The sequence below is a fragment of the Mercenaria mercenaria genome, chromosome 14 (genome assembly GCF_021730395.1).
Source record: "Mercenaria mercenaria strain notata chromosome 14, MADL_Memer_1, whole genome shotgun sequence".
NCBI classification, from domain to species: domain Eukaryota; kingdom Metazoa; phylum Mollusca; class Bivalvia; order Venerida; family Veneridae; genus Mercenaria; species Mercenaria mercenaria.
Window position 1 is genome coordinate 52,244,818 of NC_069374.1, and position 14,078 is coordinate 52,258,895.

At 35.3% G+C, this 14,078-nt stretch overlaps 1 protein-coding gene across 2 annotated transcripts in view; it reads left to right on the forward strand.

Annotated features, from left to right (window-relative positions):
• The window catches only part of LOC123527596 (neprilysin-1-like), a 48,181-nt gene extending 37,894 nt beyond the window's left edge, over window positions 1-10,287 (forward strand). For both annotated transcript variants that reach the window (XM_053523489.1, XM_053523488.1), the window contains exons 13-22: window positions 561-638; window positions 1,219-1,319; window positions 1,642-1,700; window positions 2,476-2,527; window positions 4,305-4,372; window positions 5,205-5,335; window positions 5,931-5,996; window positions 8,033-8,134; window positions 8,641-8,717; window positions 8,964-10,287. In XM_053523489.1, coding sequence (XP_053379464.1) covers window positions 561-638; window positions 1,219-1,319; window positions 1,642-1,700; window positions 2,476-2,527; window positions 4,305-4,372; window positions 5,205-5,335; window positions 5,931-5,996; window positions 8,033-8,134; window positions 8,641-8,717; window positions 8,964-9,066 — 837 coding nt within the window. In that variant the 3' untranslated portion in view covers window positions 9,067-10,287. The remainder of the gene's footprint in view (window positions 1-560; window positions 639-1,218; window positions 1,320-1,641; window positions 1,701-2,475; window positions 2,528-4,304; window positions 4,373-5,204; window positions 5,336-5,930; window positions 5,997-8,032; window positions 8,135-8,640; window positions 8,718-8,963) is intronic.
• Window positions 10,288-14,078: the final 3,791 nt, after the last annotated feature.

Below are 14,078 nucleotides of genomic sequence, written 5' to 3' on the forward strand. Positions count from 1 at the left end.
GGAGAAATTCGTTTGATAAAACTTTTTTCAATACACATAAAATGTAGCAAATTTTGTCAAAATGTATAATAAAATACTGTAAATGCAGTGAAACAATATCAATTTTGAAAATATAATCACTTCCTGGGTTTGTTTACATGACTGACCAATCAGAACGCACAGACGTTACCTTATTCCCAGGTATACACTTACCTCATTCCCAGTAAGTTCCCTGTACTTTTTTGAATTGGTGGTCTCTGACCTTGCGGTGAACGCTTGGTTTACAAGTTTGTCAGTCTGTTAAGTGATGAATGACGGTCATCTGTGACTCCAACTTTTTGAACGTGTTATTTTGAACCTGTTCCCTAAACAGTTATCCATGATTAAAAATCATAGAATGTTTCCACCTTTTCAGCTAAAATAGTGTGCAGCATTATTTGTCTAAATCTACAGTGATAAACCATGATCCTTTAATTCTGGGAAACTAAATGTTTAATCATGTTTAATCCACTTTTGATTAGTTTTGTCCACTTAAATGTTTTCTCCATGTTAATTAAGGCGTGTCACTTCTTTTCTTTCAGTTAGAGGCAATGAAATCTCTCATAGGGTTTCCAAGTTTTATCTTTAATGATACAGTACTGACAGAGACGTATTCTAACGTGAGTATAAAGCATATAGGTTTTCTTACTTAACCTTTACTCTCCAAAATTTCTGAAATGGACTGTTCCTGGACTGCACTGGCCGCAAAGGTAGAATCATTCGCCGCCAACAGGCTAAAGTTTAAAAAAAAAATCGCCGGTCGATAGTTTGTGCTTTATGACCGGTCTATATTCACCATTATATTTGGATGAGCTCGAAAGTTGATGAAAATTATCTGAAACTGGCAAAATAATTTATTTCGAATGCAGTGTAATAAAACACTTATTGTATGGCTTGCCAGACAATTGTTGTTGCTTTTGTTTGAATATATAGACAACGATTATAAACATCATTTTAAATCATTTACTGTTTTACTGTTTAATTTTATAATTATTATTACATTACATTTTTTTTTTTGTGTAAATACATCAAGACTCCTGTATAGATTAACTACATAGAAACTAAAGTTCTATACTTGCCATTTTTCTATTTCTGGTTCTTTGCGATCACGGTCGCTGCACAATAGAGTACCGCTCACTATAGGTGTTGCATTTCATTAGATCTTCCTTTAGACGTTATTGATATAGATTTCCTTACTAGGTGACGGTTTCCCCAACAAATTTCTTTGAGAACTTGAGGAGTATACGGCGGTATGTTGGCTTGAAGCAGCTTGCAGAGTTGCGCCAGCCAAGTTATGAGAGGTAGTTATATAATGCTTAAATGTTACAGATGTATTTATTAATGATTTTAACTGGATTATCTTGATAATAGATTCTTTAGACTGCAGATCATTACGTTTTATGTCATATTCAATGTGTACACAGCACACATAGTTCATGTAATGCTAAGAGAATTTGAAGCTTAAAAAGAATATATGCTGATTTCTACAAATTCCAATAAAACGCTTGTAAAGATTCTTTAAAAAATGTTTTATAATAATTTATGTGGACATTTTTCCTCAGTACTTGGGACTGATTTGATAATAATTGTAATTAAATTATTTGCATTTTCAATTTTTATTAGGTGGCCAGAAAGACCAGCTATTGTTAATGCGTTTTATCACAGTGGCCTTAATGCTATAGGTAAATTATTGGGTTTTAATATTACCACGCTAATTTTTAACCACTTAAATAAAAAGAAAAGAACACATTTCAATGCTGCCAGTGTTCGATTAATAATGCTGCTGACAAATGCATAGAATTTGGCATCTTCAGAGTTGTCTTTCTTGATACAATTTCCATACTTATAGGCTGAACACCACTAAATCCAGCTGTTCTTTATTTCATATAAAATCCACTCATTTCATAACGGTTTTTCGACATTTTCTAGCATATCAGATTTTCAGAGACTTATAGTCCCATAAAGAACTAGATCGCAACTGTAGAAAAACAAAAAGAAAATGGGGTGTTAACTTTTATATAAGAAAACTACAGTTCGTTAAATACAACCCGCTGAATTTACTACTTTTCGCTTCTTTCAATTTCTCTTTTCGAGACATTAAATTCTTACGCCGCCATTTTTACCTAGCATGCGATAGGAACATGCCGATTTCAATAGAATGCAAAGTGATATATACTGAAACGCGGTAGGGTAAAAGTAAGCACGTTGCTGCCGAGAAAATGCACGAGGAAAGGAAAAAAGATTAGTACTATTTATATTTGGACTACTTGTGACTAGACCTGCGGAGGCTTACATTCTATTTGGTAGTGATCAGCCTTATAGTGTGTGTCTGTAATAAAGTGTTAAACGTTTATGGTACCTTAACTGTAATCAAGATATAAAGCGTGTACTTGCTGCATTCTTTCATTGTTCAGACAGTTCAATATACTATATTTACCATGTTATTTTTTTTTCTAGTTTTCCCTGCCGGTATTTTACAGAGCCCGTACTATGACATCAACTATCCATCGTAAGTACATGCATTGTCATTAAATATCCATCGTAAGTACATGCATCGTTAATAACTATTCATCGTAAGTACATGAATCGTCATTAACTATCCATCGTAAGTACATGCATCGGCATTAACCATCCATCGTAAGTACATGCAGCGTCATTAACTATCCATCGTAAGTACAGCATCGTCAATAACTATTCATCGAAAGTACATGAATCGTCATTAACCATCCATCGTAAGTACATGCATCTTCATTAACCATCCATCGTAAGTACATGCATCGTCATTAACCATCCATCGAAAGTACATCCATCGTCAATAACTATTCATCGTAAGTACACGAATCGTCATTAACCAACCATCGTAAGTACATGCATCTTCATTAACTATCCGTCGTAAGTCATGCATCGTCATTAACCATCCATCGTAAGTACATGCATCGTCATTGACTATCTATTGTAAGTACATGCATCGTCATTAAATATCCACCGTTAGCACATGCATCGTCATTGACTATCCATCGTAAGTACATGCATCTTCATTCACTATCCATCGTAAGTACATGCATCGTCATTGACTATCCATCGTAAGTACATGCATCGTCATTCACTATCCATCGTAAGTACATGCATCGTCATTGACTATCTACCGTAAGTACATGCATCGTCATTGACTATCCATCGTAAGTACATGCACCTTCATTCACTTACCACCGTAAGCACATGCATCGTCATTGACCATCCATCGTAAGTACATGCATCTTCATTCACTATCCATCGCAAGCACATGCATCGTCATTGACTATCCACCGTAAATACATGCATCGTCATTGACTATCCATCGTAAGTACATGCATCGTCATTAACTATACATTGTAAGTACATGCATCGTCATTAACTATCCATCGTAAGTATATGTCGTTATCTACTATCCATCGTAAGTACATAGATCGTCATTAACTTTCTATCGTAGGTGCATGTGTCGTCATCAACTATCCATCGTAAATACATGATCTATCCGTCGTAATCACATGTGTCGTCATTTACTTTCCACTGTCTATAAAAAGTACATGTATCGTTATTAATTATCCATATTAAATACATGATTGTGTCGTCATGCTCTATCCATCGTAGATATATTACTCTGCCGTCATTAGCTATTCATCATACATACATGACTGTATCGTCATCAACTATCCATTACAAGTACAAGAACTATCCATCGTATGTACATATGTCGTCATTTACTACCCACTATCCATCGGAAGTACATGTGTCGTTATTAACTATCTATCGTAAGTACGTCAGTCGTCTGCTAGTTCAAAACAAACCATGCAGTTTATCCTATGTGAGCACATAGTTGTAGATAATAAGTATTACTTACACTTTTTATTTAGTTACATAGTATAAAGCTAGACGATGATAACATCTTTGCTAAAAATCCAAAATGTTAAATTTGTTCTCTGATCCAGACACAGTCTTGCTGTTTAGTGTAACGATCACATATTGTTCTGTTTAGATTATATTTACATGTCCATTTAACTTTCTGTGCAGTTCTTGGGAGTAAATCAAATGACATTAGGTGTATTTTTATACTGATTTCAAGTTGTTATTAGTATTTGAAAACATTCACTCAGTATTCTCCTTTTTATGTACTGATTTAAATAAATATTCATTTATGAAGAGAGGTATATCATTCTTGTTTTAAGAGGTTTCCAGGGGAGCATTTCTTAAAATAGTTTTTAATCAGACATAGAATTAATCTTCATAAGGATATTTTAACATTTCAGTTCTATCAACTTTGGAGGTATTGGCTTGGTGATAGGCCATGAAATAACGCACGGGTACGATGCCTCAGGTAAGAACATGTAAAACTCGTGCATTCTGTTTAAATTTCATACTGTATCATGCATTCTATTTTTAGCCATTGGTCATGCTTAGGCCTGATTGTACCGTACAATTGCTTATCAGAAATGGTTTAAAAGGTGCAAGTCCGACAGCCGTGGAGGGTGATGTAAAGTTTATCCCTTTTCCAAATCATAAGAAAAGTCTGGAGAAGTGTCTCCGCTGGATTGATTTGATTTAATCATATTTTATTACTCTTTGATATGAATTTATTTCAATAACAATTTCAACATATAAAATAATCGGGCAACAAGGTCTGACAGCATTAGAGACCTCCTTCCGTTTAGCTGTAGATAGAAAAAAAAACGAACCCAAAAATATCATCCTATAATATCAAGCAATCGTTCAGTGTTGCAGTATCAGTTGTCATTTCATGTATCTTTTATCACAGAGTTCTGCTGTTAAGTAAAATGTTATTGTTTTCGGTGGAACTGCGACACTAATTATGAAGCTACATATGTTATTACACGCATGCAAATAAGGAAATCTTGCTCTACTCCTCCTTTAAATGGGTCAACAGTTTTGTTGTACTTATAAAATAGACTGGTCCGGTTTATAGGTTTGTCAGGGCTACGGACATGCTGTATGTATTGTATTTTGTCATTTTTTTTAACATAGACCCCCTTCAGTTTGGAACCGTCCATGTTTACAGACACATCTGTTTTTTATGAGGAGTACTTTGTCTTTTTGTATCCATACTTTCACATTTCTCATCGCTCTTTGTCTTCGGTTACGACACGTTTCTTCTGTTGTTTTGTATCCCTCTTATTGCCGTCTTTTTACAGGTCGTGCATTTGATGCTAAGGGTTTGCTGCACAACTGGTGGAGCAACTATTCTCTACAAAATTATAACGAGAAAGCGGCCTGTGTTATAAACCACTACAGTGAATTTAAAGTTCCAAAAATTAATATGAATGTAAGTATTCACACAGCTTTAAGAACGACTTTAACAACATATTTGACTATTTTTGTCATTTAAAATGAGTTGAAAAACTGATTCCAGTTCTCTCGAATTACTACAAGGTGCACACATATGAGCCTCGCCATGAGAAAACCAACATAGTGCGTTTGCGACCAGCAAGGATCCAGACCAGCCTTGTTCGCTTTCAAAGCCTATTGCAATTAGAGAAACTGTTAGCGAACAGCATGGATCCTGAGCAGACTGCGCGTATGCGCAGGCTGGTCTGGATCCATGCTGGTCGCAAAGCCACTATGTTGGTTTTCTCATAGCGCGGCACATATGAAGTTTCATGTTAGTTCACTTCCAAAATCCTGAACATTAACAAACATCATATCTTTTATATAAATTGCACATGCAAATATTATATGATGTACTTTTAACAATATTTGAAATGAAAGTTTGTTGCATTCAACACTAAGTCAGTCGGATGTTTCATTCATTTTTCTAAAAGGTATCATCGTTATCAGCAAGTAGTACTGTTGAAGTGTCATCTATTATCTAAAATTATTTTAGGTTAGTAACAATACAATATGCATTTTTTCTGTTGTAGATAAATGGTAATACGACATTAAGTGAAAACATCGCTGATATAGGGGGAATCAAACAGAGTCACCTGGTATAGTTTGTTTCAAGAACATTGCTCTTGTGTTTTTAAAACAATTATTGCTATTCTTTGTTTTTTATTCTGACTAAACGTAAAGAAAGAGTTTCTCCTATCCAAACTTTATTGCATTTTGCTCACCTGAGCAAGGTGAGTTTTTGTGATCGCTCTATGTCCGTCGTCTGTCTGTCGTCTGTCTGTCAACATTTTGCTTGTGTATGCGATAAAGGCTGTATTTTTCAACTGATCTTCATGAAATTTTGTCAGAAAAATGACCTTGATAAAATCTAAGCCAAATTTGAAAATGGGTCATCTGGGGTCAAAAACTAAGTCACTAGGTTAAATCAAAGAAAAACCTTGTGTTTGCGATAGAGGCTGTATTTTTCAACTGATCTTCATGACATTTTGTCAGAATAATTACCTTGATGCAATCTAGGCCAAGTTTGAAAATGGGTCATCTGGGCTAGGGTCAAAATCTAGGTCACTAGGTCAAATCAAAGTAAAACCTTGTGTATGAGATAGAGGCTGTATTTTTCAACTGATCTTCGTGAAATTTTGTCAGAATGATAACCTTGACAAAAACAAGGCCAAGTTGAAAATGGCTTATCTGGAGTCAAAAACTAGGTCACTAGGTCAAATCAAAGAAAAACCTTGTGTATGCGATAGAGGCTGTATTTTTCAACTGATCTTCATGAAATTTTGTCAGAATAATAACCTTGACAAAAACCAGGCCAATTTTGAAAATGGGTTGTCTGGGGTCAAAAACAAGGTCACTAGGTCAAATCAAATAAAAACCTTGTTTATGCGGTAGATGCTGTATTTTTCAATTGATCTTCATGAAATTTGGTCGGAATAACTGCTTTGATGAAATCTAGGTCGAGTTGAATATGGGTTATCTAAGGATAAAAACTAGGTCACTAGGTCAAATCAAAGAAAAACCTTGTCTATGCAATGGAAGCTGTATTTTTCAATTGATCTTCATGAAATTTGGTCAGAATAATTACCTTGATAAAATCTAGGTCAACTTCGAATATAGGCCATCTGGGGTAAAAAACTAGGTCACTAGGTCAAATCAAAGACAAACCTTGTGTATGCGAAAGACGCTGTTTTTTTTTTCAACTGATCTTCATTAAAATAGGTCAAAATGATTGCCTCGTTGAAATCTAGGTCATGTTTGAATATGGATTATCTGAGGTTAAAAACAAGGTCACTAGGTCAAATCAAAGAAAAATCTTGTGTATGCGATAGAGACTGTATTTTTCCATTGGTCTTCATGAAATTTGGTCGGAATAATTGCTTTGGTGAAATCTAGGTCGAGTTTGAATATGGGTCATCTGAGGTCAAATCAAAGAAAAATCTTGTGTATGCAATAGAGACTTGTTTTTCAGTTGATATTCATGAAATTTGGTCAGAATGATTGCCTTGATAAAATCTAGGTAAAGTTTGAATATGGGTCATCTTGGATTAGAAACTAGGTCACTAGGTCATATCTAAGAAAATACTTGTTTAAACTCAAGAGACCACATTTTCGGTCCAATCTTAATGAAAATTAGCCAGAATATTTGTTTCCATGAAATCACTAGGTCAAACATGTTAACACTGTTATGGTGTGTTTCTCAGGTGAGCGACCTAGGGCCATCTTGGCACTCTTGTTTATAAGTGGTCATGAAATATATAAATTCAAATAAGGGATAGTCAGATTATATATAAATATATGTCTATTTATTACTGGAAGTAAGAGCTGATTCGAGAAGTTATCTTTCTCAACTTTGTAAGACCATGTAACTAATTAAATATCTAAACGAAGTAATGCTTCACATAAACTCGTTAATTTTTTCGGGCACGAAATTTCGTTGTTTTCATCTAAGCAGTCTGTTTCGTAGGGATATGAATTCGTGAATTCAGTCAGCGCTTAGACATAAAATGAATTCAGAATTGATACTAAATTTATTCGTTGGATTTGAAATGCTTTGATTAGCTCAAACACGAAATCCACGAAAATTAGTCCGCAATGAATATGAATGATTTGACAGTGTATTTCTATCTTGCAGGCATACAAATTGTGGCTAAAAGAGAATAACAATAAGGATAAACAACTACCGGGTCTTTCAAAGTATTCCGATGAGCAACTGTTCTTCATCAACACTGCACAGGTTTGTATGAAAAGTTAAAACGCAGGAACATGAACTGTGAAAAAGCGTTTAATATGTGTGTAGAAGTAAATTGGGCAGATATTATATCCAAATCCGAATATGTGTCCAGTTTAGTAACGTTTAATTTTCCCTTATAACATTTAGTAGCTTTTTGATAAGGGTTTCTTAGGTTATAGACCACAAAATGTTCCTGTAAATATTTCTTAGGTGATATACCACTAATATTTTAGGTAAAAAGCCACTTAATGATTTAGATCAGAGGCAATTAGATCTTTGTAGGTTACAGTTCATTTTCTTATCAAAGGGTGCCCCTTTAAACGTCTTGAAAGGCAGCATCACAAATTGTATATAGTGTGCATGTATGTACTTATGGCAGTATATTTAATCAATGACAGTAGAACAACGTATTCTATAATAATTCATTTTGTCAGACACGAGTTACTTACCTTTAAAACTGCCCTGATGTAAAGGTGCATCCAATCTAAACACATTTCTTTTATTCATAGCTATGGTGTTCGAAGTTTACAGATGAAGCTGCCAGACGAAGTGTTCTAACCAGTGTCCATAGCTTACCTATGTACAGGTAGAGTTATCATTTCAGACTGTAACGTCTTAAATGAATTCGGGAGACAATGCTGTCTCGTAGACTAGCACGTTCACTTCCGGTATTTTTTTCAGAATTCCTGCTATTTTTTATCTAAAAAGGTTGCCAAAGTTTCTATTTCAAAAAAGTTTATCTTTAGCCATAAATATTACATTTTTTCTAGTTCTCAGTTTTTAGAGCGCTCTCTTTCTTTTTATTGTTATTTGTTTTCTTTTGTGCTTTCAGGGTTCTTGGAGAGCTGAGAAACTCGCAAGGCTTCTCGGAGGCATTTAACTGCCCAGTTGGAAGTTATATGAATCCTGATCAACCAAAGTGTTCGCTCTGGTAACTGGCTTTCTTGTGCTGCCAGTTATATGGCTGTATACAGCGACATTTGAAATGGGCGAAAAGTTACATTTGAAATGGGCGAAAAGTGACATTTAAAATGGGCGAAAAGTGCAGTAAAATATTCAAAACTATGACCACCTGTGTCATTTTATAATTTCTTAACAGTCGTTCCATAATCTCTTTTGACACGTAACAATGATGCAAAAAAATATCAAGATACGAGTACTGCGCATTTATTCTAAAGATGAGCATTGATATGAATTGCAATATGTCGATTATTGTATGCGTCCAGGAATGTTTTTTAATTCTAGTTCGAGACTTGTTAAGAATTTTGTGTTATATTTTACGTGTGTTAAAAGGACAAAGGTAGAGCTTCAACTGCCAAGTTCTGGTCAAGTCGCGTTGTTTAATCTTGGAAATATTCCGAAGCCTTTCAGACTATATGAAATGGTCGCTCTAAAAAGGGATCAGGAAGGATCATTTTATGTTTGCTTTAAGTCTTTGTTAAGTACACATAAGTATTGAAGAGGCGGTCATTTTACAAACATATTTTTAAAAGAAATGATACGAGAGAGGATGGGTTTTTTTCTTTGTATATTTTGTTGTTAATACAGGGGTTTCATTAAGGATTGCGGGGAGGGCATTTTCCCCTGTCCCCACCCTCCCAATATAGTGGACTGAAGCCCGAACCACATGTCCTGTGTAGCTGGTAAAGTTCTAAATAGGAGACCCTCCAGACCTCTCACTACTTTGCAACTTCCGTCTTCTACTTCAATACTTAATGAAACCCCTGTTAATATCATGGTTTTATTACTAGTACCTCATGTATGTCTGTTATATATGTGTAATTAAGGGGTTTCTGTATACATTAACCTTTACCCTGCTAAGATTCTAAAATGGACCGGTCCATCATTCAATTTGGGCAGAACCACTTATTACCCAAAGGGGTGTTTACTGAAAATATACTGACTGAACAGCGAACAGTAGAGACCATGATCAGCGTGCATGGATATGCAGTCTGATCTTGGTCTGCACTGGTCGCAAAGGCAGAATCACTTGCCACCGGCAGGCTGAAGGTTAAAGCTGTAATGTAGGTTCTGTTTCATTGTTTTCGTATGTTTTGTTATGTACATAAAGGCTGTAAATATCTTTTACCCCCGTACACCATACGTGATGTATATAGTTCTTTTATTCCTGTATGTAATAAAATTTATTTTTCTAATTTAGTGCTTATCTTTACCACTATAGTACCTCAGAATGACGAAATAAGTCAAACATTTATTATAGTGAGAGTCTGTTTTAAAAGTACTTACGCTGAATAGACATGGATTAGGGTAACGGATTAGACGCTAGTAATGCCTCATTCAATAAATTCATGATTAATTGCTCCGATGTCTACGTTAGTGTCATGTGGACTGTTTAAAGGGTTATTGCCCGAGACAGGCCAAAAGTTCAGTCTGGAATTAAAAACACGTTTATCCTTTTCAGATAAACACCCTTTTAATCCATAAAGATTCATTTATCAATCGATTTTAGGAGAGTCGCTTTACAACTGAGCGGATCATTCGGCATGTTTTGGCACGGGATCAGCTGTCTGACGATAACCCCTTGTACCTGCATTGTATTTGACAAGATTATCTGCTCAAATCTTATATAAAAAATATTTACCTCGTGTACTACATGATTTACAATTCATTTAACTGGGCTGTTTTGTATGAATATCTATCCGATCTGTTGGAATAATTATTCGCTTTTGAATGTAAGCAACTATTAATTGATATTAATATTTTACTGGCAGCTTTCTGTTATAACTGAAGTGAATGAATAAATGTTCATAACAGAAAATTCTTCATTCAGCACTCTGTAGGTAGAATTTTGTGTTGAATAGCAGAAAGAAATTTTAGATGTTTGAAAGGACAGGCGTTGAAAGACTTTTGTGCAAAGGAAAGTGAACGTTTTATGTCTCTGTGAAGATACATTTACTTTTAAATATGTCGAAAAGACAACCAGATAAGCAAGGTGGTGTATTATATGGAGCAAGAACAAATAAAATTGTTCGCGATATTGCAAAAACACTGAAACACAGAGGTGTAGTGATAGAGAAGACGCTTAAAGACATAGAGGAAGCAGGAAGGGGATTAGAGCGAGAACGAAACGAAATACTAGATAGTATTGACAAAAGTATTCAAGAGATAAGAGATACGGTAAATGAAATTGCTGAAAACATACATAAAAAGATGGAAGAAAAACATCATAAGAATTTAGAAATTCTTCGCGAGAATGAGTCCATTCTAATGGATAAATTGAAGATCTGTAAACAAGATTTGGCAAAGTGTGATGATATTTTAACAGATTCGTTACCCAGTGAGTTGAAGGTGAACAAAACAAAGGTTCTGGACATGGTTATTGGATCAGTCGAGAAGAATAAATTTACTCCACCGGTAATGGGGCTAAATAGAATGAGTCTAGATAAAGACGGCATAAACAACGACGTAAAATTGAATATTGAAAAATTGATAGGAAAATTTTCGCACCGCAAAGAGACCTTAGGAGAAATTAAAAATCCCGTTACTCTTTTAAAAACTATGCCAATCACAAACTCGGAAGTAAATGCCATTGCATTGAATTCTCCTAATGGGAAGACGAAACCTTGGATATGTTCTGGGGTGAGCAATGAAATAATGAATTATAGCGATTACGGTGTGCGCGAAAAGTCAATTACCACCGATTTTGAAGTTAACGATTTTGTTGTATCTCAGGACTGTCGGATATATGCTACATCACCGGATAGTCACCATGTGAGATGCTTAAAACTGACAAAAAGTGGTGGTTTCGTTCAGATGTTTACGGTAAAAGATCAGCTTCATTTACAAGGTGTAACGTTATGTAGAAACAATAAAACGTTTACTGTGTGCGGAACTGACAGGCCGAATTATTCCTCACAACCGCCGAATGAGGTAGTTCTCATTGAATATACGTCCGATGGTAAGGAAATAAAACGTCTTGCAGTTTCGAATTTTTCTGGAAAGGTCTATAGACTCGCACAAAACGTTAACAACAATTATGTTTTAACATTTCCCAAAGAGGGCAAAGTTTTGTCTGTTGACAACACTAATGGTGAAATCAGAAATTTCTTTGACAAGGCGGATTTCAGACTGTTTGCTTCAAATAGTCTCAAACTGGCGAAAAACGTCGAATTCTGGCCGACTGGTGTTTGCTGCGATACGAATGGAAACATTTTCGTGACAGAATATTTACAGAAACTATTGCTAATGCTTGACTCTGATTGTACTCCTGTTAGAATTATCGGTGGCAAATACACGTGCCCTAATGCTGTTTGTTTTCATGAAACTTCCAGTAGTGTCTGGCTAGCCGACAAAGGAAAACTCCATGTGTGGAAGATAGAAAATACATTCAGAATTGTATAAGAGTTTAAGAGACATGTCTGACAACCAGTTTTAGAGCTATGAGAAAGAAAGTGTTAGGCGTGTGACTTCTAAACTATTTCATCATTTTCTAACCTGGCCGATCAGATTCCTATAAAACAGTTGAAACACATATTTTGTATAAAAAAACAACTTGTTGAACTGTTCTTTATTTTGTCACAATTTATGTAAGGCACCTACGTGGCTAGTCGCCATACCTTTCATGTGTTAGTTTGCAGGATTATCTGTACCAGTGAAATTGCGTTGTCTCCCTTCTATCTGATTTAAACTGTCGATTGGCAAACCGTATGGTATTAATCCAAATATTCAATACGGTGACCCCCAACCCTTGTCCCCTTGTCCAGTAGATTTTGCTCAGTTTTTCATAATCATTGGACTCTTTTTTTTAGCAACGGCTGTAAATATTTTCCCTATAATGTTGTCATTTGAAAAATCTATTTTGATGTTCCAGCCATTTTTAAAGGGCACAAATCACTGCCATATGCTAGCTAAAATAGATTTGAAGCTGGACATACTTGGAAAAAAAGGAAGGGATAAACCTCGACCAAAAAGCTCTTTCATCTAAACAAAATTTCTACGACATGCGAAACTAGTCCTTTAAAACAAATATCCCTGCCATATAATACTCTTTAGTAGCACTTTCTCTTATCTCTGACTCTAACGACTGTTGAGATGAGCCCAGAGATAAAAATACTTTTCTAAAACAAGAGCTTTCACTATTAGTGACAAATGCCTCTGAAGCAAACCTTGGGATAAGATGAACATTTGTGTTAGGGTTGTGGTTTAGGGCTAGGGTTTGTGCCGTTGACCTTGACCTAAGAGACCCGTGTCATAAGCGCGACACAAGTTAACATTTCTGTCAAACTTTTTTAAAATCTCTGTAATATCATCATCAATTTGGAGAAAGTCATGAACATTATTTCAGATAACTTGGTCTCAACAGACATTGTAAGTCAATGTTTCAGCCTGACCTTTCCTATAATATTTGGTTTGAATCCAACTAGCGCTTCTAACAGGTTGTCTATACAAACAAACTTACAAGATAAACTCTCTTTGTGTCATCCCATACTGGGAGACATAATTTCCTTTATAGTTAATCCTCTGTGACGTGCTTATACCACCACAAAGTTTTATGGATTTTGTTGAAACTTATTTAATGATACAAGTTTGACTGTGATTGTCACTGCTGCAAGATCTCGGTCCAGTCGCTGGCACCGGAAATGATTCATTTAACCTTTAGCCTGATGGCAGCAAATGATTCTGCCTTTGCGACCAGTGCAGAGCAGGATCAGCATGGTCTGCACTGCTCGCTGTTCAGTCAGTAAAATTTTCAGTGAACACCCTTTTGAATAATAATTGATACTGCCCAAATTGAATGATGGACAAGTTCATTTTAGAGCTATAGCAGAGTAAAGGTTAAATTTGATCTCTTTCTGCCTTAGACAAACGAATTTTGAAATTTACTTGATATATGCCGCTCTACTTCTCAAATATTTGCGTGGAAATATAGTCAACCTTTAAAACATTGTGTACGTTTTGTATTGTGTAATATAAAATATACATTGTG